The sequence below is a fragment of the Chamaea fasciata genome, unplaced genomic scaffold (genome assembly GCF_029207755.1).
Source record: "Chamaea fasciata isolate MVZ Bird 193981 ecotype frontalis unplaced genomic scaffold, bChaFas1.0.hap1 SCAF_6, whole genome shotgun sequence".
Classification (NCBI taxonomy): domain Eukaryota; kingdom Metazoa; phylum Chordata; class Aves; order Passeriformes; family Sylviidae; genus Chamaea; species Chamaea fasciata.
Window position 1 is genome coordinate 4,253,181 of NW_027094091.1, and position 25,072 is coordinate 4,278,252.

At 45.6% G+C, this 25,072-nt stretch overlaps 1 protein-coding gene across 2 annotated transcripts; it reads left to right on the forward strand.

Annotated features, from left to right (window-relative positions):
- The first annotated feature begins 1,601 nt into the window (after positions 1-1,601).
- MFSD10 (major facilitator superfamily domain containing 10) lies at positions 1,602-24,179 on the forward strand. Of its 2 annotated transcripts, none has more exons than XM_066185267.1 (13): positions 1,602-1,722; positions 4,141-4,329; positions 5,492-5,588; positions 9,011-9,114; positions 9,928-10,086; positions 11,246-11,434; positions 15,831-15,939; positions 16,536-16,647; positions 17,923-18,031; positions 20,016-20,106; positions 21,718-21,765; positions 22,685-22,774; positions 22,955-24,179. In XM_066185267.1, the coding sequence occupies exons 2-13, from the start codon at positions 4,159-4,161 to the stop codon at positions 23,059-23,061; spliced, it is 1,386 nt and encodes a 461-aa protein (XP_066041364.1). In that variant the 5' UTR covers positions 1,602-1,722; positions 4,141-4,158; the 3' UTR covers positions 23,062-24,179. The 2 variants fall into 2 exon arrangements, with proteins under 2 accessions (XP_066041364.1, XP_066041363.1); XM_066185266.1 differs by lacking the exon at positions 1,602-1,722 and adding an exon at positions 1,869-1,954.
- Positions 24,180-25,072: the final 893 nt, after the last annotated feature.

A 25,072-nucleotide genomic window follows, 5' to 3' on the forward strand; every position in this document is an offset into this window, starting at 1 on the left:
GTTTCCTAAGCTAAACAGGTGTATTTCAGACCTAAATATATTGGCTATGCAGTCTTGCTTAGTTTAAAAGACTAGTTTTTGTAAGGATTTGGTTTGGGGGAAGATTGGGGTTGGTTTATTTTTTTTCTTCTTCAGTAAATTAGGTCTGGAAATCTTTATTAAAAAGATAAAAAATCTATTAAAATTAGGTCTAAAATCTTTCATGCAGTCTGAACATTGTCTGAGTCTAAAAAATTAGGAAGATGCTGTATGACATTAAATCCTTTAAAATACTGACTTCAGGGCTAACATTTCTTTTTAGCTATAGAGCAGGGAAGTAGATGCCAGAGTAGATGAGGCATTACTTCTGTAAAAAAACCAAGACTGATATAAGAAAAAGGGCAGTGTTAATAAATGTAGTCTAGGAACCAAATTTAAGTTATTATTCATCAGATGTGCAAGATTTTAGACTGGAAAGGAGTGGGTAATGACCTATCTAATTCTAGAAACAGTGTAATGTGTTTACATGCAGGACTGTATGACATGGTTGACTGCAGTGACACAACTGGGCTCAGTGATCTGCAAAGGCTTTAGGCCAGTAGATTTAATAACAGGAAGAGCTGGGTTTTTTTGGCGTCTCAATGGGTTTTGTTTTTTTTTAATGCATCTGAATTCAGATGGTGCCTGATCAGTTATATACTATATATATATTTTTTCCCCGTATATTAAAGGATTGTTAATACTTAGTTCAGAGCACCTAAAAAAAGAAGTTTGCCTTGGAATGGGCTGCAATTGTTGTGCAGTCATTCAGGTTTCAGGCTGTGTTCTGGATCTACCATATTTCTCACACCGAACTAAGTACATAAAATTCTCAGGTATACATGAGAGTAGCAGCTCACTATTTGAGTTAGCCAGTTAGATAACTATTTGATCTAACTGGCATGTTAATCCTGATGTTATGTTTACATAAGCTCCTCCAGGTCTAATCGGCTGGCAATCCATGAGCGAGATGTCACTGAGTAGAAGGTCTTGTGTCCAAGTGCTGATAACTACATCCACCCCAAACTGCATTGCCTTCGAGGGAATCAGAACCTTTTTAACACCTGTATTTATTTGCTTTATACACTTTGCTGGCAGATTCTTAGCTGTTTAAGACTGTCGTGATGGATCTGCCTAAGTCCACTTGTAACCACATCCTCCCTTTTTAATTAGGCAGTTGGACACCAGACACGCCTGGATAAGGGAACAGTGCTCGGTGGCGCTTACAATACCACAGCTGTTCATGTTCTCCGAGCTAAAAAACTTCGTGTTGAGCGAGAAGTTTGGTTCGGGAACGGGACTTACATCTTTTGCAACTACCTTTTTCTCTTTGTCCGACAGCCCTTATCAAAGCCGCAGCTAACTGCTGCTGTAGCAACAAACGAAACATCGCTCTCCTCTTGGAACGAGTGTTTCAAGACTCGTGTTTCAGGGCGAAGGAGGGGCTGCGGTGCGAGGTACGCGGTTCGTTCCCGAGGCCGCGGCGCTGCGCTGGGTGCGGGCTCCAGCCCCGCCGCGCTCGGCGGAGCCGCTCGGGCGGGCCGGGTCCGTCCTCCCGCCGGGCGCGGGCCGGGAGCGGCTCCCTCCCCGCCGGAACAGGAAGGCGGCCGGGGCGCCGCGGAGGGCCGGGGAGGAGCCGCCGCCCGCAGCATCCCCGGGGAGGCTCTTGGCAGGCGGGGGCCGCCCGCACACCCCGGAGCAGCGGTAGGTTACCGGGGCGGGGGCGGATGGGCGGCGGGAGCGGCGGGGCAGGGCCGGGCGCGGCTCCCCCGGCGGCTGCGGGTCCCCGGGAGCCTGGCGGGGGGGACCCGCGTCCTCCGCCTCATCGCTGCCGGGCCGCCCCTTCCCTGCCCTGGGGACCCGCGGCCGAGCGCCCGCCCTGACCTGAGCCAGGGCTGTGGGAGGGAGGCTGAGGAGCCCTCCCGGCGCTGAGCAGGTAAAGCCGCGCCCGGGAGATTTTACCGGGGGGAGAAGGTGAGGTAAGAAAACCCCAGAAGGGTGAAAATCTGGCTGCTGGCAGATAACAAACCTCAGTTCGTGCCTTAGGACACGGCCAGCTTTGGTGCTGATCCCTTCCTGGGAACCGCGGCATCCAGCCCCGGCCCTGCGGACGGAGGACGGGGGCAGAAGCGACGAGACACAAGGCGGGGAATCCCGAGGGAAGGGCTGGGAAGAGCCGGGCAGAGCCAGCGAGTGTGAGGGACTCACCTGTGTGCGGGAACAACTTGGCCAGACTGAGAGCCCTCCCTGTCCCGGCGCGCCTCACGCAAGGCAGATGTCGCCGGGGAGGTGAAGTGCTCTGTTATTACTGTCAGGATGCCAAGGGCCTGTAAAATGTTGTGTGGTTTCCTGCCTAGCAGAAAATTATGGAGAGGTTTGAACAACAAAACCGATGGAGCACAAAGGCAGAAACATGCAGTGCCTTGGGGTATTGCGTAAGGGAAATCGCAACCACGCAGCCGAAAGTGGAGCAGAGTGGAAGGTCAGCGCAAGCATTGATGGGTTCATGCTGCACGCTGGCTGAAATGTTCCTGAGGGAAAGGTGTGAAGGATCTGATCTCTGTAAATAACCTTGGAATAAAGTTCAGCTTGGTCATATAATTCAGTGGATGACTAAACAAATTGTGAGGAAAAACAAGATAGAGCCTGCCTCAGTGAGCCCATCCCTCAGCTGTTGGCTGGTTAGACCTAGGGCCAGAGAGTATTTGCTTAAAGGAATGGTTATTTTGGCTCCATGTGTTCCTTTATCCTTTGGGTGAGCAAATAATGCTGAATATTTATAGCTGTGATAATTTGCCATTTTAAATAAAAGGATCTTAGGAACATAGATCTGGTAAATCAGACCAGTTTGGTTAAGAGCATTTTGCCAAGAGTTCAGGAAATGGATTGCAGGTGCCCCCCGTTCCATGTTTATTTACCTCCTGGCAATTGAGCTTTAATAATGCTTCAGTTCTAATAACCTGACTTCACAGGTAAAGAAATGTCACAATAATATTTATTGCTGAGCATGACAAAGTGTTATAGCCTTCAATTAGTGTAGTATCGTTTGCTGTGCACAAGTGCCTTGTATATAATATGGTACATCTAGTCTGGAATAAAATTTACATTAAGAATTGCTCACTGTTTTCAGTGCTGACACATCATAGTCAATGAATGTTTTTGTATTAATTGGCTTTGGATGAAATCTGTCTCTTTTTTTTTTAGTGCAACAAACTTTTAGGGACTTTTGCAGTAGAAAAGACTGTAAATTTGATTCTTTCATGACTGAGATATCGTGTATGTCTTATAATTCTGAAGTTTGCAGTTCCATGGTTTATATATTACTCCTTGATTTTGATTTATGTTGAGAAAAAAGTTTATTTTGGGGATTGAGACCAATTCCTTTATTTGTTAAAGACTGAACTATATATGGTCTGCATCCTTATTTAGGGCTTTAAGATAGTTTTGGAGTATTATCAAAGAGAGTTGATAGTTCTGACGTTTCTGACAGAATAAAAATGGTGCCTTAATAATTTGATGCCCCAGGTCAGTACATATCACCTGGAAAAAGAAATAAATGATGAAGTTTAAAATTTTTCTTCTGTTGTTTCTTGTGTTGCACTCTGGGGTTGATCTTGAAGACAGCATTCCTGCAATAGTTAGGAAGTCTGCCACTTTCTTTTTCTTTTTTTTCCCTTAATTGTTGTTTTCGTCATTTCTAATATACACTGAAGGCATAAATAAACTCTTACTTGGATGTGAATATTTAGAATAGAGTGCCCTTTCATGCCTATCCTACTGTAATGCTGAGTTGAAAACATGTAGGAAAGTCATATTAGAGTCGCTCACGGGTTGACAAACTTCAAATGCTCCTTAGTTCTGTTCTTTTTGAGGTGCTCCTATAATACAGTTTGTTATTTTATTGCCTTTGTAGCTTTTTCTTGATGGCAGATAATTTGATGCTGAGCTAATAACCAAGACTAGGGAGTTGAGGCTCTTGTTCCCTTGTTCCCAGGTGGCTTAATATAGCCAGAACTTATTTTTGTAAAGTCTGTAGAAAGTAGGAATGAATCAGCAAGAAACTCTTATGAAAGGCCTGCAAAAAGCTTCCTGTTGACTGGATATAAATGAAATTTTTTTTAGAAGCAGAGCACTGGGAACATGGCCCTGCAAGAGAGAGGAACCGGCAGCAGCTCCACGAATGACAAGCAGGAACAGAACTATAATCGTGTTATTACAATTGTCTTCCTGGCACTCTTCATCGACTTGTTGGGATTTGCTCTCATCTTGCCACTCTTTCCTTCCATCCTTGATTATTACAGCCAGACTGAGGTAAGTAACAAGAAAGTCAGCCCACAGAAAGTGGTAGGATCTTGAGGGAGGAATGGAAGAAAAATCACCTGCCTTGGGGCAAACTAAACAGCTGTCAGAAGATTAATAATTACCCGGCACATATAAATGGTTCATGGACTGAATTTATTTGCATAAAACTCTTCACATGTATTTTTTCATTAAAATGTGAGATTTATTTTGGTAAAAATTCAAGTATTTCTTAGGGACTAGTCCTTGTAGTTACCAATGCTCTGGTGTTTTACACTGATGTCACTGGTGAGGCAGTTCATAGTGGATCTGTGTGCTGGGGTTCATTGAAGAACCAAGGAGATGAGAGCTTTTACCCCACCTATTTCACAAGGTCACTTGCTTCCTCCCCTAGTGTGGAGTTCCATCTCAACTTCCATCCCTAGCAGGGAGCTGGCTGCTGCTCCAGGAACAGAGCAGAAGGTCCTGTTGGATCCTGGCTGTGCAGGATCATTGTTACCCTTCTCAGGTGTTAATGGCATTACTGGTCAAGGTGAACATGTTGTTGTGGGAGAATCGTTTTTGCAGCCCACACGTCTGTCTCTCAGTCCCTTTCTAACCCCACTCCAGCTGCAGCTGTAGGCTGTGTCCTTCTTACTACCATATCTCTAACCCAAACCATGGACTCTGATCTCCAGGGTCTTCCCTCACTTCCAGTGTATTTCCAAGAGCCAAGATCTGCACTTTCTTTTCCAGACCCTCTTCTTTTCAAGTCCTCCTCCTCTTTTTGGCAATCATTCTTTTTTGCACCACCTTTTCTTTCTTCATCTGCAAGCTTCTGGTTTTCCCAAGCTAAACAGTCTATGTGCAGCAGGACAGAGTGTGTCTCATGATGCCTTTTTAATTGAAAGATTCAGGGCGTGCCTGTTTAATTCAGGATTTAACAAGTAATGGGCCTGAAGGCTTGAAAAAGTTCAAATTCAGACATTCCCCCACCCAAACATATACTATCTGCAGTCTGATAACATTCACAATTTAAGCTATTTTTGGCCTGTGATCAGTGAGGAAATTTTCCCTTGTGGGGAGGAGGAGGGAAGGAATCATCAAACATTGTCTCTAGTTCACTAAGCTCTGATGCTGTCTTTGAAAATAAAACTGTCTTCCTGCTTTTTCCCTGTTATCTTTTTTTTTTCAGGATGGACTCTATTTGTCATTGCAGCGTGGGGTAGATTGGTTTGCAGTGATGGCTGGGATACCTCCAGAGAGGAAATACAACAGTGTCTTGTTTGGAGGTAGGGAAACTGAACAAACAAGCTAACAGCCAAAAAACAATGTTTTTTCCAAGTTATTAGCAATGTTGATGTGAAGAATGACGAGAAATACAAAAAGCATGCTTGCCTGTTATTAGTTCTAGATTTAAGTAACACAGAAAATGTCTCTTAGAGTAGACTATAAATGATTTTGTTTTCACCACACTAATAGCAATGAAGAGTTGAGCAACCCCATCTCTGTCATTTGGAGACACCCAGACCGGCAGGAGGAATGGGATAACAGGAACCTTGTGAAAATCAGTAAGGACAAATTTGAAGTAGTCCTGCCTGTGGGAAAGAGTAGTCCTTGCAGTGGTACAGACTGGACACTCACTGGTGGCCTTGGGGGTCCTGGTGAGCAGCAAGCTGAGCATGAGCCAGCCCTGGCAGCAAAGGTGCCAACAGCTCCTGGGATGTGTGAACAGAATCAGAATCAGTGGACTAAGGGAAGTGATCATCTTCCTCTAGTCTGCACTTGATAGACCCTATCTGAATTGCTACATTCAGGTTTGGTCCCCTGTACGAGGAAGGGTGTCCATGCACTGTGGTGAGTTCAGTAGAGGGCTCTGAAGATGGGGAGTCTGGGGCCCTTGGCTGCTCTGCAGTGAGTGGCAGCTTTCCAACACCTTTGGGAGATTATGGAGAGCTAGGAACTTCACTGAGGTGTGTGGGAGAAGGAGAGGTAACAGGTGTAAGTAGAAGCAGGGGAGGTTCAGACTGGAAACAGGAACATTTTTCCAGTGAGGGTGGTCAGTGGAACAGGCTGCCCGGAGCAGTGTCCATCCTCAGAGACTGTCAAACCCTGATTGGGTAAGGCCCTGAACAATCTGCTCTGACCTCACAGCTGACCCTGTGAGCAGGTGGCTGGAGTGGGTCATCTCCAGAGCTCCTTTTTGACCTGAATTATCCTATGATCTTACTCAATTTGTTGTACAGATTGTTACAGAAATACAGGCCTGCTGTTCCCTGTTGTCAGATTGCCAGCTGAGGGTCAGGAGCCTGCTGTGCTGGGCCCTGGCAGTCACAGAAATTACTCTGCCTTCACAATTGATCTGCACACGATCAGAGATCAATCAGTAGGAAGCCCTGGAAATAAAAACTTGTGAGTTCCAGCCTTGCTTGCCCCTTGGGCAGGTATACTGCAGCACTGCTTCTAAATCTCATTAGTCTCATTAAAGGAAGCAGAGCTGCTGGCTTGCAGGGCCCATAAGCATTTTCTGTCACTGGACACTGGTGTGGATGAGCTCCAGCAGGAACAGTGAGGGAAATATGTCATGTTACACATCAGAGACTCTTCTGGCTTCTTGCCATCTACTCAGTTGTGACAAAACTGTGATTTCAGAGTATGAATGAACATATGAAGGTGTCTGGGTTAAATTTAATTAGACCCTATCCACCCTCTCTTTTTAGTGAGCTGAGGCCTCCCCCAAGATAAGCAAAAGGCTTTTAAAATAAACTAAATGAAACACAAAACTTAATTAGAATATGTGTGAATGTATTGTTACTATTTAAAGTTGTTTAATTGGGTATAACAGGCATTAGGAAGTTTATAAGCCGTTTTCCTCTTTCTCACCATATCCTCGCAGGCATGTTTTTCTTTCTCTGCTCATTTTTTAGTCAAATTACTGACTTTGAATGGTAGGAAACAGTTTTCTTTAATCCCTCAGAAGCTGCTTTCTGTCTCCTCTAAGGCTTCCTACTTTTAACTTCTCACCATCTCAGATTGTTTAGACAAGGGGTGGGAACTCCCAGTCAAGTCTAACTTGTTGCTTTTCCTTTTACCTGCCATGTCCTGTACTCTTGGGAGTGCTTTGTGGAAAGTTTCATTTTAGCTGTGATGTTAAATAGAGGCTGCTGCAGCCTTCCTGCAGCCTGTATTCCTTCACTGCCCTCACCTGCCACAAGGAGCATAGGATTGGGAAGGTGCTTGAAAGATCATCTTGTTGTTTCTCCCAGAGCCAGCCATATTTTTCATTTTTGATTAGACTGCAAGCTCTTCAGGGCAGAAACTTCCCTGCCCATGTCAGTGCCCTGAGGGCACCAATACTTAGTTGCTGTGACCGGTCATCACCCACACATTTTCTGCCCAGTGGTTCAGGAGCTGGATTTCAGTCTTGGTCTCCCGGGTTGTCTCTGTCCCCATCCCTTGGATGGGCCTCAGACCTACCTTGGAGGTGTCTCGTCTCCCAACCTACATCACAGTGTTGTTTCCACTCCTTTCTCTGCCCCTGACTCCTGCTGGTCCAGACTGGGCTGGAAGGATGTGTTGAGTAACGCTGGCCTGGTGTGGGACTGTCAGTGGGCCCTGCTGGCAGCACCTGCTCTGCCCAACCCATCAGCTCAGGGGGCTGCTGAGGGCGCTGCCAGTGCTGTGGTCACGCTCAGCTCCCCCATATGGAACAGCCCTGGTTTTGCTGCATGCTGGCTTGGAAATATTTGGCGTGAAAGGGTGTTTTTACAGTGCTAGAAACACAGTGAAGGGAACTGTGTGTCATAAACTGCCAGTGTAAAATCCTGTAAGGTTTTTTACGCAGGTTTTTTTTTTTTGGAGCTTTGAGTTATCACAAGCAGCTCTTCTTGACAAGGTGTTCAGTATCAATATTCTGCCTCCCTCAAAGTTGATGGGAGCAGAACTTCTGGTCTGTCTCTCCTCTGCCTTTTAAAGCTTTGATAGCCGAATGATCTGAAACATATAACCCAGTTTTTCCTTTAGAGAAAAGCTGTGACAGCAAAGCATCTTTTGCCTGCTTGTTGAGAGTGTAGTGCAAATTAATAAGTCTGTGAAGCTAGAAATGGCAAGAGAAAAGAGGAATTAAAGATCACAGAAGCTGGAGGCAGATTTCAAAAGACTCTTGGAGTCTGTTGGAATCACTCCTACCTCTTAGGGTGCCTCACTAACAGCAGTGCTTAAGTCCTTCTTTCCATGATAAAAAGGAAAGAAAAGCTAATTAAGTGTGACAGAATCAGGTTCAAACAATCAAAAAAGTCTTAAAAGAACTGTGGCTGTTAAAGACTGTGTTATCTCTGCCTTAAGAACAGAAAATGTATGTAGTCAGCAGGGAAACATTGGAGAATAATCATTCGATAAGAACCAGCGAGTTTCAAACCCTTTCTCACCAGTGAAGTAACCAGGAAGTCATCCAGTCTATGACTGTTACTCTGCTCTGGCTGTGCATCTGGTCTGTCTGTATTTGCTGCCTCAGTTAAGTAACAATGCAAGGTTGGTGTTCTGCGAGTGGCATGGTTTCAGAGACAAATCTATTCTTCACAGCTGCTGGTTTACATTTAATTTCAAGTTTTTATCACACACAGTGTGATAAATCTCGAACAGCTTGGCTGTCTTTGTATTTAAGATGAACGCAGCAAGCCTAATAATCCATATCTTTTTATCTTTTATTTTTCAGGTCTGATTGGTTCAATCTTTTCCCTCCTGCAGTTTTTCTCCTCTCCCCTCACTGGGGCTGTGTCAGACCACTGGGGCAGAAGGCCTGTCATCCTGATGACAGTGGTATGTGTCACATGCTGATCTTAGTCATGACATCTCCATATACAGTGGAAGGCACCATGATCTTGTGCTTAGCACAGAAACTGAACTGTGTGTGAATTGTGACAGTCACAGTTCAGCTCTGGAATTGAGTTTTCTAGATCTGCTGGTTGTTGACTCTTTCTTGCCAAATCACTTGGCCACACTTCCAAGTGTGAGTTCTTAAAATGAACTTCCCAGACTCAGAACTGTACATGGAAGACACCAAAATACTTATCTGCTTCTGTCATTTTCCAAAATCCCTTTCCCCTGTGCATGGGAGGATGACTTCAGATGCTCTGTTGACAAATGTTAGCCTTAATTCCTGTGTTTAGTTCATCAAGTGATTAATGAGGGCTGATCACTTCATGACCTGTTCCACAGAGCCTGAGAATTGTTGGTTAGGATGTTCTATGTAGCACTGCAAGAGGCATTTCTTATGAACATGAACATTCTCCATATTTTGAACTCAGATTTCTCTTGAATTTGGAAACAAATGGAGTGGGATGTACAAAAATATTTTGTACCCAGGACTGGTTTAACTTCCACAGAATTTTGGTCTTCTGATTTTGTTAGAAAAATCACAATTATATCTAGTTTGTATGAACTTGTTTCTACTTCTTTTATATTGCTGTTCAAGACGTAATTCAGTGTCAGTTTATTCAGCCATTTCTGTTACATGGGGTTTGAAGCAGCCATTGAAAACAAACAAAAAAATGTAAATATTTAGCTGGGAAATGAACAGAATTTACATTAATTTTGCATTGCCTTATAAAGAACCCTTTCTTGCTTCTGCAGATGGGTTTGATAGCATCATACTCACTCTGGGCTGCCTCTCGGACTTTTGGCGTTTTTCTTCTCTCCAGGATCATAGGTGGAATCAGCAAAGGGAATGTCAGCCTCTCCACTGCTATCATTGCTGACTTGCACTCTCCAAAAGCACGGAGCAAGGGCATGGTGAGTTACACATGTGGGACACACATTTCGTTTTAACAGGCAACTTTTAATTGATTTTTGCTGCTCAGTACATCTTCCTCAGGTGTGTGCTCACTGATCAAGTGAAAACATGACTTTACATTCTACCTTGCTTCTGGAAAGGTGCCAGTTCATATTCCTGGGAGCTCTTGGATTTTTGCCAACAACCTTCACCTACTAGTGAAATACAGATGCTCTAGAGATGGGAAAACTATTCTTGTTTCAATGTTAGAACTGTTACTCCTGCTGGTAACTTTAATTCTGATTATAATAGCTTAGAAATCAAAAGGTCTTATGTCCCATTTTTGGCAGCTGGAAGCCAGTTACAGGGCAACTCCTTTTCCTCACCTTCCCAAGCTGTGGAAGCGCAGCAGCACAGCACAGTGTGCTCCTGACTTCCTTGCACACTGTGCTGGCTTCAGGATCTGAGCTCAGTGGGTAAAGGATGTGACATTTGGCTGACTGAGAAGTATGAGCAGCTGCTTTATCCACTTCCAGAAGGCAGTGGCCCAGATGGAAACACCTGCAGGCTGAACTTGGCCTGTGTATTACCAGTTATATCTTTTATCCTATAAAATCCTTAGAGGCCCAGACTTCTCTTAACAGATTGTTATAAGCCACTAACAGAGGACAGCTGCTTCTTGGGGGGGAAGGGCTTTAGATTTCACTGTGATAGCTGATGAATCTTCAAAGCAAATTATTATAATGCTTGTGAGCCAAAATGCATTTTTGTTTGTGGAGAGAGGTAGCCTTACAGCACTAGTAAATAAAATGGGTCAGGGCCTATTTTTAGGGCCTGAGAGTAAGTCACTTAGTGCAGCATGGCTCACATCCACATGGCTTGTATTCTTTTATATTCCAAAGCAAAATTCATTCTGCTTTCTGGGAGGCAAACACCATCTGACTGAAGCTATTCCCAAACAGTGGTGGGCCATTGCCTTTTCCTGCCACTTCCCTGACTGGACAGTAAACAAAATCGGTTATTTGGAAACAGCAGGCTTTTCACGCTTCATGCTCTTTGCTGTGCACTCCCTGCATCCTCAGAGTGATTGGGTTCTGTACCTCATTAATCCAAATTGTTTCAAAACCTGAAGAAACTGGTGTCTAAAGTCCTCTGTCTGTGTTCACTTTATCCCTGCAGGCCATGATTGGTGTTGCTTTCTCCCTGGGCTTCACCCTGGGTCCCATGATGGGTGCTTACCTCGCCATGCAGACAGAGAAAGGAGAAGTCTTCTACCTTCGTTCAGCATTGTCAGCACTCGTGTTTTCTGTGGCTGATTTCATTTTCATCTTCTTCCTTCTTCCAGAGACACTTCCCAAGGAAAAACGGGTAAATGGACAATCAGTCTCAAGATCTGTGTTTTATGTAAAAATAGGATTTGAGAATTGTTGAAATATTGGAAACAGTGAAGATAAGGCTTAGCCAGTGTCTCAGAAATTTAGCTCATTCCTGGGATTAGGATTATTATTAAGGCTGATGTCAAAGCAGTTGTATGGTCATAGAACCACAGAATATTTTGGGTTGGAAAGGACCTTGGGTTGGAATAGGATCACCTGTTTCAAATCCCCTGCCACAGACAGGGACGCCTTCCACTAGACCAGATTGATCAAAACCTCATCCAACTTGACCTTGAACACTTCCAGGGATGGGCCTATCTCCTAGCCCAGTGTAATATAAGTTCTTTCTAGTTACTGGTTTTGGTGTGATAGGTTTAAATTTCTCTAAACCTAATGTGAACATGGGAGGGAGACTGTGAAATTTTAACTATGACAACAAGGATTCCTTGGGGAAGAATTTCAGCAAATCATAAAAGTAAATGCATCAGAGACTGGATTTTCTTTCATTTAGCCGGTATAAGTTAGAAGTTTTCTTACCTAATGTCTTGTATTTGCTTGAATATTTTGAACACTGAAATAGCAAATTACTTTTTTTCTGGGCTGCTCTGTCTTCTACAGTTAGAAAATACCTGCATGTGCTAAAATTCAATGACTGGTTGGATTTATGGGGCTGAACATTTACTAACATTAGGATTTAATATTGTGTGATTGGACACTGTCCAAGGTATGTCTGATTAAAAGTCTCTTAGAACAGTCTCCTTTGTAAAGTGAGAGAAGTGGAATTCAGCCCTGGGTATCTGCACTTGATCTGAGACTTTCACTGGACTGGGTCATTGCTGTGATCCCTGGTTTTTAGGCAGCACTCAGTTTTTGGAGCCTGCTTGGTCTCTGGATGGCCAAACCCATTTGACACAGAGAATTGTTCAGGAAACTTTAATCTGCAGTGATCCTGCCAGGACAAAACTTTGCCCTGGTGTTTCCCAGCAGGCTGTGTCCCACATGAAATCTGTTGCTCCCACCATGTTCCCAAGCACTACAGCTATGTTATTTTCTTTTAACAACTCTTCCCATGTGTCATCTGTTCCTCTTTCCTGTTTGGCTGTTTCTAAACCTTCCAGATAAAATCCTGTTCTTAGTTAGAGCTGCACAGTCTGGGAAGGTGGCGACATGGTGACGTAGGGAAGTGCTGCAGAGTGAATCTGTATTCTATAAACAATTCCTCCTTTGCCGTAGAGTGATTAAATGGCTTCAGTGCCTTTTAGGATCATGTGATGACTGAAGAGATCCCTCCCCCTTTTATTATCCTCTTGAAAGGTCTGAGCCGCTGGTCTGTATTAGCCAACACCACTGAATCTTTGTAAGGAAAGGAGCTCTCTGTCACTGCCTTTTTGGGGAGCGGGTGCTGCAGTGAGGTGCTGCTCAGGGCCAGGTCCCAGTCACACACAGTACTCAGAGTGTTTGGCTGCCTCAGGGGAGGGTTGTTTGGGGCTTCTTTGGTTGGTGTCAGTGCTCCTGTGCTGTCAGCCTCCATCTGGGCATGCGATCCATGTGTTCCAGCATATTTGTAATTTCAGTTATTAGGCTGCTCTGCTCTCTTCTTTGGTATTTCCTCACACTTTCTGAGTGGGAGTGAGCAGATTTCTTGGCCTGTGGATGGCAGAGGAAAGGTAGGTATGCTGGCTGCCTTTCTGGAACTTGTCTGGTCTGAGCTGGAGCAGGTGCTCCCACAAGTACAAGAGTGGAATATGGTGGAAGGACAAAGCTGTAAAAAGAGGGGAAATCATCATGATAATTGGCAGGAGGATGTGCCAGAGGGATCAGACATCTGTTTCCTTGAAGTTTGCTTATTATAACCTTGTTTCTCTCTCAGTCTGCTTTCCACAGGAGAGAGTGTTTCGTATTGATTCATGTTGGAATTAACTTGTAGGAAGGGAAAATAGAGGGGGGATGGGAAACAAGGATGTGTTTTCATCCAAAGAGAACAACATTTTTTCTCTCTTCCTTCCTCTTTTTGTCAACTGTTCCATGAGTTGATCAGGTGAAGAGTCAGACACTGGCCTTATGGTAGCCAAAACAGCTCCTGCTGTGACCTGACTGGGAGAAGGAAGAATAGGAAGGTCTCTAGTGGCATCTGTCCCCTTTAAGAGCTTTTGAGTTAGTTTTTAGCTAAACTAGCTGTGAGCAGGGCTGCCTCGTTGGAGGGAGAGTCTTACAACTCGTTTTTTCTGGACTGTGTGTAGGGCTATGCAGTATCAGTGGCAGGCTTGTGGAAAGACAAAGCTGTGCTCTGTGCATACTAAACATGCCTGGTTTGGAAGGTAAGGCTGCATTCCTGATGTGGACTGGCTCTGCCTTCCTGACCTGTTACTGAGTCTCTCTGCAGCAGAGGAAAACAGAATGAGCAAAGACCCTCTGAAAAATGCCTGCCATTCAAGGTGACTTTTGGGTGATCACGAAGTGAAATTGAACAATGATGGAATAATGAAGCATAAGCATAGAAATTAAATACAAGTTAGATGTTGCAGAGTTTGAACCTGTGAAGAAACTAAACTTCATGCAGCTGCTGACATTGACTGAAATTGGCAGTGTATACCTTTTGGGGTTTGGTGAAACTCTTTAGCCAGTTTTAGGGACAATGTTTTCATTATGGATCAGGAGATTAAATCATTTCTAGAGCACTGTTTCTGTGGCAAAGATAGGAGAAACTGGAAAAAATTCATGTGCTCACACACAAACACACCTACATTAAAAAATCTAATAAGTATATATTTCGTAAAACACTTAAGATTTTAAACATGTGCAATTGCAATGCATTGCAATTGGACCAAAGTAAAATCAGCCTTGTGCAAAGCTGCTTGGCATGCTGTCTGATATGGGTAATAATTCACAACAGGTACAAGTTACAGAGCATTTTCATTACTGGCAAAGATGCTTGCAGGGAGTTGCTTGTGCCCAGGTTCTCTGTGCTGTAATGCAAACCCCATGGTACCAACACATGCAGCAACTGGGGATTGCCACAGGCCAGCTTCAGGAAATCCTCTCAGACTTCTCAACAGGGTGAGCAAACTTCTTGGGTGTGTCTGTTTATTATCTGCAACAAATGCAGTGGGAGGAAGAATAAATATCCCAGTATGTTCTGTGTGAATCAGCAGCTTCATGGCTTCAGGCCAGCCCAGTCTCTTGAACTGTTGCTGTTGTGAGACTGATGGGCTCCAGACTGCTGTTGGGTACCCAGAAGCTCTATCAAAACAAGACAGGGGTCACGTTAATACCGTATTGAAGGGTGATTTGTTTACAGCTTCATTAAATCCAGCCCGTAATTAGTCCCCAGGTCAGGCACTGAGATTAAATTCCACTGATAATCTGACCTTTAATCTCTGCCCTCAAAGGGACCATGGCTCCCTCTCTCCCCATCTGGGAAGTGAAGAAAGCTCATCAAAGCCTGTGCAGTGCTTTGAAGGCGTGAAATACTACCTGTGATTATTCAGGATTCCTGAGTGTGTTATCTCTCCCTGTGGCTCTTGTGTAAAGTGACAGACTAAATTCTGCTCTAAAAAAATTGTTTCCCTAATAATATAGGGAATTTGATTCCTAATAATTTAGACATTATTTCGCTTAGTGTTTTCTTTAATTTTCTATATTTTAGAATTAAAAATGAAAGAATTATTTTAGAATTAGATGAAAGAATAAGCATAAAATGGAAGAATAAATGCCTGTGGGTAAGGAGCAGGGAGAGTGCCACCAGGTGCACAATTAGGTTGAAATGTACACAGTACAAGGCCCAGAAGTGTTACAAAACAAATCTTTCTCTTCAAAAAGCCACCCACTGCGGCTGGGCAGAATCTCCTTGGAAATTTCTCTAAAATATCTCCTAAGAATCTCTGTAAAAATTATATTTTCCTTCTCTTCCCCAGGAGGTGTCACTGGCTGTCCAAAATAGCAACCAGTACCAAAACAGACCAGTGTTTGATGTGCTGCACATACTGGTCTCAGATTTGTAGCACAAGAGCAAATCCTCAGCTTCCTATGAGCTTGCAGGCAGATGTGCCATTATTTTCCCAGTAAAGGTTCTTTGGACATGAGTGATGATCCAAAAAGTGACCCAAATAAAGCCACCATCAAGGCTGAGCCACTTCTGCTTTGTAAGAACCCAAAGAAGAATTTTTGTCTTCAGTGAAAGGTGCTATCAGTGCTCTACCTTTCAGTTACAGTTCTGAGTTCAGAAAGTCTGGGTTGTTACTGGGGCCCACTCAAATCCCAATGCCAGGTGCCTTGTTTCATCTCAGATGATTTGTGTAGGTGTAGAGGCACATTTGGTGGTTACTGTCAGCTCCTAGAGTGGTTATTACATTAGGGTTTTAAATAAATCTCTTTCTGTCTTTGATCAGGTCCCTTCTGTGACATCTGGATTTCAGGCAGCAGTTGACTTGCTCAGTCCTTTGGCTTTATTTCAGTTCTCTGCAGTCACCCGAGGAAAGGAATCCCCTTCAGAGCAGAGTAAGTGTCAGATGGCTTTTTACAGTAATACTCTGTGTCCTTTTGTGTGTGGCTTTGGTCTCTAAGTGAAAACTGTACTCAAACCATTCCAGAAGCAGGACTCTGTTGACTCATTTAAAACCCACCTTAATAACTTATGAACAGGCAATCACAAGTTCCATTGGACCTTGGTCCTTTTATTCCCAAAAGAAGGTTTTGAAGATGAGTGTTTTGAAGATTTCTGACTTCATGCTTGTGTTTTCCTCAGCCACTGGCTGCAGTAAGTAATTTAAAGACTGAGCAAGGGAGATGTGAGTTTGCTTATTCAAGCTGCAAACCAGGAACTTCAGACTGGAATTTTATTTCTCAATTCACAACTCGGAGATGTAGGATTCTCTGCATCTCTGTAGGACTCATTTTCTGGCATGTCTTGCATGGATATTTAAAATGAGCGTCTGAGGTGAGAACGTTTCCCTGTACAGTTGGTAAATGCTGCTCTTCTATTGTGGTTTCATTATCAAGCTTTGCTTGTCAAGCTTTGGTGTTTTTGAAAACACCATGTTTCTCTCTCCACCTCCCACCCCCTTGGTGTTTGTTTGGGTTTTTTGTTTTTTCAGATCTTCAGAATCTCAAAATTTTGGGCCTGGCCTACTTCCTGTACCTCTTCCTGTTTTCCGGCTTGGAGTACACACTGAGTTTTCTCACTCACCAGAGATTCCACTTCAGCAGGTATTGCAATAGGTGCTGTATATTTTGCCTAGGATATTTTCCAGAATCTTGTTTTAAGGTCTCCTCGTGTATTTTCAAAAGAGGCTTCCTGACATTAGTAAAACCACTCAGTAAAGCCACCCCTGCATTTGGTGGTATTTGGGCTTTGTGAGAAGAGTTTATGAAATATAAACACAATGTTTATCATGAGAGGAATACTCAATCTACAACTTCTAAAAACTAGGGAATATAAATACCCAAGATTAAATTAAAGCTCCTGAAGCAGGTATAGCTGTGCTAGGTGTATTGATTATAGTAAAACCTTTTCTTGCTCAGAAGAGTTTTTGGGTATTGGGACAAATCTTGAAGCTCAAGGAGGCGAAGGATGGGTGAATATCTCTGTGAAGACATTTGCTCATCAGCGAATTCTGCATGGCATATGGTGTGCAGTCATGTCACAGAGCCTGATTTCCTGTAGTCAACCACCAGAGAAGAAAGAGAACAGAATCCACCAACAGCTCAGCTTGAAATAGTTTTCCTGCCAGCTCATAGGAAGAATTCCAGCCAGGAACGTGAACTTGCAACTTGATTCCTGTGCATGTCCTTCAGTAATTCTCAGGGGGTTGTCTCATCTTTCCCTGTCTGTCTTTCATTACAGTTTGTGGTTTAACTAATCCATGTGTGTCAAGGAGAGGTTTTGTAGTGCACTGAGCTTTGCTGTGTCCTGTGCATTCGGGGCAGCCCTCAGTGAGCTGCAGAGCTGTGTGCCAGCAGAGGCACCAAGCTTCTTGTGGAGGTGAGGCCCTTCAGCTGAGAATATCCACATAATTCAGTCAGTAAGAGAAGGAAAGGGAAAACCGAAGAAAACTGAAGGGTGGAGGGAGTGATCTCAGACTTCCCAGTGTGACACCGGGTCACCACCAGGCTGTGCCTGCCTTGCTGACCTCCATCAAACCCTCCATGAGTTGCCCCTTGGAAACCAACATCTCCCATGCTCACGGCACAGATGTTGACAGCACAGGGTCATTTATGTGCAGTCTTTGTGGGCCACCCCAGAAAGGCTGACCTTCCCCACAGCAGCCCTGCGGTGGCTGCAGCACTTGCCAGCATTGTCCCGTCTGTACAGGAAGACCTGGGAGGTTTCCCTTGTTACTCCGTGCTTGCCCTGGCAGGTGCTGTCAGTGCTGTGAGGGCTCTGCAGTGCCGGCTCACCCCAAAGGCTTTTCTGTCTCCCCTGCTCAGGGGAGGTCGGCTCCGTGCGTGACTCCATAATCTGTGTTTTTGCCTCCCTTCCAGCATGCAGCAGGGCAAGATGTTTTTCTTTATTGGAATAACAATGGCTGTGATCCAGGGAGGCTATGCTCGCCGAATCAAGCCAGGAAATGAAATCAGAGCTGTAAAAAGGGTAAAAAAAAAATAAAATAAATCAATATTTCTTTTTCTTTCCCCCCCCACAAATCTGATATGTTAATTTTCAGTCTGAAGTGCAGTGAAGGGTAGCTGGAGGTTATAACTGTATTTGTCCAATCAAAAGAAATTTCCCTCTCATCTATCCAGCTAAATGGCTTCTCAGAACTGGTTGCTGGGCACTTACCTGTCTAACTAAACTTTGGAACATTAAAGCCCTTTCTTATGATATGAGCAACAATATTACTGAAACTTTGTGTTCTTCATATTTAATTGCAGTAAGAAATGAGAACAGATTGTCCATCTGTGCAAGTTAGGTAAAATATTGTGAAGAGTATGCTTTATTTCAGTGATTTCTCTTGCAGTGCAGACATTGAAACTATTACAATTGCTTCAGGGCTGATCTCTGACTCTGTTTCTGGGAAATTATTTTCAATCTGGCTATCTTTGTGTTTGACAGGCTTTCCCTAGAGCATATTTCACTGCTGGGCAGGGAGAAATAGATTTTTTTTTTCAGTCTTTGGTTTGTGATCATCTGTATTACACGTAACAAAAGCATGTATCAGTGTTCAGGCTGAGGTTTCACTGGCAGAAGTGTACATTCCTTCGTTTTGCTTGGTTCTTTCCTCATAGAGATACTGCAACTGCTGTGCTGGGATGACAGGGAACAGCTCCCTGCAGTTTATGCAGCTGTGGGGACAGCAGATGTGTTGTGTCCTTTACATCTGTGTGTGGAACTAAACAAAGCATTACCTTGGCTCCTTGGCAATAGGTTTGCTTGGACTGTTAGAGCCTTGATTAATGTGTTTTACATTATTTTGAGGCCAGTGTCGTTTCAGTGGTGGCAGGGTAGATTTCCAAACCACTGCATTCCAGTGAATTGACTCAGCTTCTCTTAAAGTGATTTCTGCTGGTGAAACAATCTCCACCCTGGTCCTTGGCAGTCGAACCTTGATGTCAGGTTGCTGGTGTCACGTTTCCCTGTGGATGAACATCAGCTGTGCTGCTTCATCCTCCACAGCAGCTTCCCCCGTGTGCTCTGCCAGCCTGCTGTGTGTGCTGGCACTGCACAGCCCTTTGCGCCTCTCATTTTTACACTCCTTCCTCAGCCCTGCACTAGGACGTGCAGTTACCTCCAACACTCGTTTGCTGAGCTGATGGCTCCTCATGAACACCCGTGCCCGCTCTGCAGAGACCCCCAGCCCCGGGGCACTCTGATCCGTGGATGCCAGTGGCTTTTGTGGGAGTTCCCCCTTTTGCTGAAGTTATTCTGGCACTTCGTGAATCTGCACCGTATGGCGAACGTGGCCTCTCTTAGCACAGTGGTTACAGTAGCTCATTTATCACTGAATCTTCAGAAGGAGGCACTCAGTGCCAGTGAATACCCTCCTTTATCACACACAAAGCAGATCTGATCTGTCTTTTCTGCGGGAGCTCTGTAAGCCAGAGAGACATCACAGGGGAATGGAAGCCCAGCTCTTGGAGGAGATGAAGAATGCTTTTTTATTTTGGGGGTTTGAATTTTTGATGCACCCTCTCCCCCCATTTTTCCTCTTGGCCTCAGAAATCTGAAAGCTAAAGTTAGGCTGAGCCAATAACACTGAGAAAAAGCGGAGGAGCTGTAGTCCTGCTGCACACAAGCTTTTTCTTCTCTCGTGCCAGCTCAGGAGATGAAGAGTTAAAGCCAGATTTCTGTCTAGGCCAGTACAGAACAAGAGAAAAAACCCCCCCAAAACGACAGATGTGTAGAGAGAGAACTTGCATGTGGTGTGCAATCATGTGATAGTGAGAGGGGACAGAAAAGTTCATTGTGCCGGTGTGTGGCCATCCAGGTGACTTGGAAATGTCTACCTGGGGAGAAGGGACTTTCTGCTTGTAACTTGTGTGCTGTCCCATCCCCGGAAGGGAACTGGCAGGACACCTAGAGTTAGGCTTTAACAAGCGCGGCTCCGATGTAACCGTGTGACTCATTCCTTTTGCAGGCTATTATGTTGCTGATTCCAGCGTTCTTGTTAATTGGATGGGCTGCAAACGTGACCATGCTGAGTGCTGGACTGTTGCTGTACTCCTTCGGTGAGCTGTTCAAAAGGCACTGCGAGCTAAGCACAAATGTTCTTCCTTCATGTGTTTATTCACACTGTTAAAAAATATGCACTTCCAGTTTCAAACTACAAGTAACAGGAAGTTGACACTTGGGTTTACCAAATATGAACGAAACGGTGTGTGGGATTTTTTCTGATGTGTTTGTATCACAGGAAGTTGTCGTGGTGGTATTTGGAAGCTCCTGTTGTCCTGTCTCACAGTGGGGCTCTTGAGGATGGGGGTTTTTTTACCCCCTCTTAGCAGACCTAGAAGCAAAGTATTCACTAAATAGTTCAGCTCAGGGAAAAAAAGCGAGACACAGAATCTTTATACCTGAGTGGTGTTACATTATTTCTTAGGCTGGAGATTGCACACTCTGAGGGTGTTTGGACTGAGCAACAGTGAGGGCCGGATGTTTTCAGTGTTTGCATACATTCTGTTCCGCCAGCCTAAGCTGTTGTTCAGGGGAACAGTCACAAGTGAAGTTGTATCCATCCACTGGATGTCTAAAAAGAGATTTCAGGTATTACCAATGCTGCTAACTACTGTTAAGCAGCTCCACATATGACTTATCACAAAAGTGGACTTCTCTTTTGCGTGGTACAGCTTGATTTAGGAATAAACTGTAAACCACAAAGTGCACCACAAAATACTGAGTCTATTGTTTACTGGGGCCAGCTGTGTGTTTGACAGGCGAGGAGTGAGAGGGGGTGTTCATTATGTTTAACCAGATTTGAGTCTTCCCTGGCCCCTCAATGTGCAGATGACTCCATCTCTTCCCACTCAGGCCAGCTAGAAATGCCCCTGGGGGGGTTCTCTTCCTCTTCTCTTCCTCCCTCTGCCCAGCAGCTGGGGCACCTGCAGTTAAAGCAACCTTGATCATTCCTGCTCTCCCGTTGTCCTTCCCTTCCCATCCCTTCCCTTCCCTTCCCTTCCCTTCCCTTCCCTTCCCTTCCCTTCCCTTCCCTTCCCTTCCCTTCCCTTCCCTTCCCTTCCCTTCGCTTCCTTTATATGTTTGAAGCACACTTCTTTCTTGGCAGAAAAGGCCCCTATTTCAGTAAGAGGGCAGTGATTGCTGAACAACTCTTGGCTTTTGAGTCCAAAAAATTTTGTAACCTTTTCCTCTTGGACGTGACTGTCTTCTTTCCCAAGAGAGGCTGTAGCTGCCTCTCCTCCCTGAGCCCAGTGCACTGCCTGCACAGGGACAGTGTCACTCTGGGCACGGCCACCTCACTGTCTGTTTGGAACAGGAGCATTCCCTGCTCCACCTGATAAGAGCAGAGTGATGTGGGAAGCTGCCAGCTGGCTGATCCGCCCTGTCCATCCCTGTCCCTTGGGCTCACAGAATGAGGGATGCTGATGTGAAACATCTGCTGGGAGCACTCACAGCTCTGGGCTCTCCCTGCAGCTCGGCTTGTTGGGGGTGTTCCCATCACTGAGCTGGATTAAACCTGGTGACTCAGTGTGGTCAGAGCTCAGGGCCCGGAGCTCAGCACATTTCCCTGCAGCAGTAACCAGTTTGGGCCACATGTTTGTCCCTGTTGTTCTGGTCTGTTCCGAGCTCTGCTGTTCACTGACAGTCTCTCCTGTGGATTTTTCCAGCTGCAGCCATTGTTATCCCGTGTTTGTCAGCAGTGGTGTCAGGCTATGGTGAGTGTCCTCCTGCTCTGCCCGGCTGCCCTTGGCCACACCACTGACCTTTGTATCGACTTGGCTCAACTTACACAGAACCGACCTTGAGCTGAGTGGAGCATCAACAGGAGATGGTGGATCCACCTCGGGCCCCTCTGCAGGGGAGCACAGGGAACCCCCCGGCTCATACCTGTCCCGTAACTGATAATTTCAGCACTGACAGCAATGACCTGCTCAGAGTGACCATCAGTGTCACCTTGAATTTGGGCAAACTGCAGCAACCTCATTGCTGCTGGTGGTGAAGAAGATGAGAAGTGGGCAAAGGCCACAAACAGCACCAAGGAGGGAACAGTCTGGGCTCTCTGAAAGAGACACCAGCCATCCCTGCCAGCCGTGCAATGATTTCTTGCTGTTTCCTTGGAAAAGACCTTCTGAGGAACCTTCTGAAACCTTCTGGCACTGGTTGTTACGTAACCTTGTAAAGCAGATGTTGCTGTGGTGCCATCTGTGGACAGCAAGGCTTTGGGTCAGCTGGGGGCCAGGACTGCAGTGCTTGCTGAGGTGGAAAAGCAAGGGTTTGCTCGTTAATGTCATTTTTACGTTGCTCTTATGAACTTGCATGCACAGTTCGGTGTTTATTGTACACCTGGGCCTTCTCGGAAAGTCTTGTGTACGATGTGAAGCTGCTGTTTTGGAGAGGTTTGGGGATTTTTGGGAGGTGTGGAACATGCACTACACATTGTCCCAGTCAAGCACTTGTGCCAGGCCCTGGTGTTCATGCCGTGAAGCGGCTGTGAGGGCCTCGGTGAGGGCAAGCGCAGGCTGGGGGCTGGGTGAGAAATGATGGGAGGGGAAGATGCAGGTGGGAAACAGCCCCAAAGCGCAAGGCCCCAGAGCCACAGCTGTGCCCACACCGTGTCACGCTCTGCTTGCACAGGCACTGCCGGCCAGAAGGGACGAGTCATGGGCATCCTGAGGAGCCTGGGCGCCCTGGCCAGAGCCCTGGGACCCATCCTGGCAGCTGCAGGTGAGCGTGGCTCGTGCTCCTTCTTCTCTTTGGCCCCAGACAGCCCAGCCGGGGCAGAAGGGGCATGGGTACCCCCTGCACGGGGTCAGAACCCCTGAGCATTTTAGGGTGAAGGGACAGAGGAAGGGGAAGCAGCTTCAGAGCTGCACAGTAACAAGATGAATCCCTTTTCTTTTGCAGTTTACTGGCTGGCCGGGGCAGAGATTTGCTTCACCATCTGTGGAGCTTTTTTCCTTGTCCCCTTGGCTCTGCTCAGGTCTATAAAACAGCAGACAAAGGAGGAGTAGGAGGGAACCACAAAACCATCACCAGCTTCCAAGGACCTCTGCAAGACCTGACTCTGCTGAGCAAATCGGAAGATTTTGATCTTCTGGAAGGAGATACACGATGACCATTTGCAGCAAGAACACACAGCAGTTCTGTTTAAGGTGGCCTCCCAGGCAGCTGGGTTAGCTTTGCTAACAGAACAACACCAAACACACGAAAACAGACACACAGAGTTGAGTAAGGCACGAAGAGCAGCAGAGACAGCACAACAGCAGCAGGCCTGGAGCCCTCCCACCCACCAGGTGCTGTTGCACACAGAGCTCTGCTCCTCACCCTGAGCTCTGCAGGGGCTGGGCTGGCACAGAACAAACCCTCAGGACCATTCTGCTGGGGTTTTTGTACAAGTGGTACAAGAGCTCTGCAAATGCTGCATCCACACCTGGTCAAACAAAAGCAGAAGCACACGACAGGCTGCCTGGTGCCCTACTGGTACTGTGGCACAGGTGGACTGTTTTTAATACACAATTAAATTTGGAGAGATGTTTTATATTTCTAATACTGCGTGATGTTTTTGATGACCAAGCCTTGTTCTTTTTGCATTACAATAAATGGATCCATTGAACAGTCCTGTGCTCAGTTCGTTGCAGTTGTTACACCCCTCTGAACTGAACATCCCCGTCTGGCTGAGGCAAAAAGGGGCCAGAGTTTCACCCAAGGTGCCAAAGGCCTCCTTGAGGGAGCCAGCCACGGCTGACAGCACCATGCTGACCCCAGCTAATGGGTGGGGGAAGGAACCACCACCAGGCTCTGCCCACTGCTGAGCTGGGAATCTCTGGGAAAGGAGCCCTGCAGTAACAAATTTGAGTATTTTCTGAGAATGAAAGCCATCAATAATCAACATATTAATCATTAAAAGAAAACTTAGCAAATGAGGCTACAGAATAAAAGTCTACAAGTGTTGAAAGCAGAGCATGATTTTTTTTTTCAAGAGTTTTATTTGTGAGTAGAACTTAATGATACAAGAAAGAAAGAAAAATACAGGACTTTATTCTGCCCCAAAGTGTGTAACACTACCATACATGACTACATTTCATATCGTAATACAAAGAACTAAAAGAACAAACTACAAAATTAGAAATTAAGAGTCATTGCATATGTGGTCAAGATAAATGGAGGGACTTCAGTAAAGAACTGAAACATACAGCAATTAGTCATTTAGTTACGACCCTGCAATAAAACACAATTTAGCAAAATAAGTGTTGTTTGCTTCCTAGTGTGCAAGGACATACAATGTTAGAGCAGAAGCTGAAAGCCATTCGTGCCATGCAGTCCTGCCTGAGCGCTGCTGTCCGGGGGCTCCGGCGCGGTGCCCGCCTGCTCTGTCCCACACCGGCCCCGTCGCCTTTCCCACGGCCCCAGTGGCCTCCTGGAAACCTCTGTTCTCACTTGAACACTGACAGCTCAATTCCACTTCCAGCTGTTCCCTTGGCTGCCCGAAACCAGCCCGAGGCATCGGCACCTCCCAGCCCGACACGGGGCTTGCTCGGCCCACCCAGAGCTGCCTCCAGCCGCTCCACCCGCCCGGCCCTCCGTGCTTTCTGCTGCATGAATGTAAGGCATTAGTTCTCTGCTATTTTACCGATTGCAACATTTAATATTGTCCTAAAAGGTTACATCCATGTTCTGTTGTGTTACAGACACTTACTGTGAGTCAGTGTGTTGCCCTCACCCCCACGGGGTGTCGGGGTTTGCTGCTGTCAAACCCGAAATGCAAATTCTAGAAACCAGAACTGGTCACTGCCCCGCCGGCCCTGGGCCAGGGAACGGCAGCCGCTTTCTGGAGAATTCCGCAAGCTTGACCTACCTGATCTTAAACTACTTTTGTAATTAGTGATAGACAGAAGCATGGCAATAACTGGGAAATAGTGAACTCAGTGGCGAGAGTGATTTGCCATGCTGCACATTAAACAAACATTTATAGCAAACGGTGAAAATACACCTTTAAGGTTACACGGGATTTCTGTACTTGAC

Excerpts from the sequence above, each read along its gene's own strand:
- MFSD10 (XM_066185267.1), top strand. The coding sequence starts at position 4,159 with ATGGCCCTGCAAGAGAGAGGAACCGGCAGCAGCTCCACGAATGACAAG. Across the intron at positions 18,032-20,015 it reads AAATCAGAGCTGTAAAAAGG|GCTATTATGTTGCTGATTCC; the intron begins GTAAAAAAAAAA and ends TTCCTTTTGCAG. Across the intron at positions 20,107-21,717 it reads ACTGTTGCTGTACTCCTTCG|CTGCAGCCATTGTTATCCCG; the intron begins GTGAGCTGTTCA and ends GGATTTTTCCAG.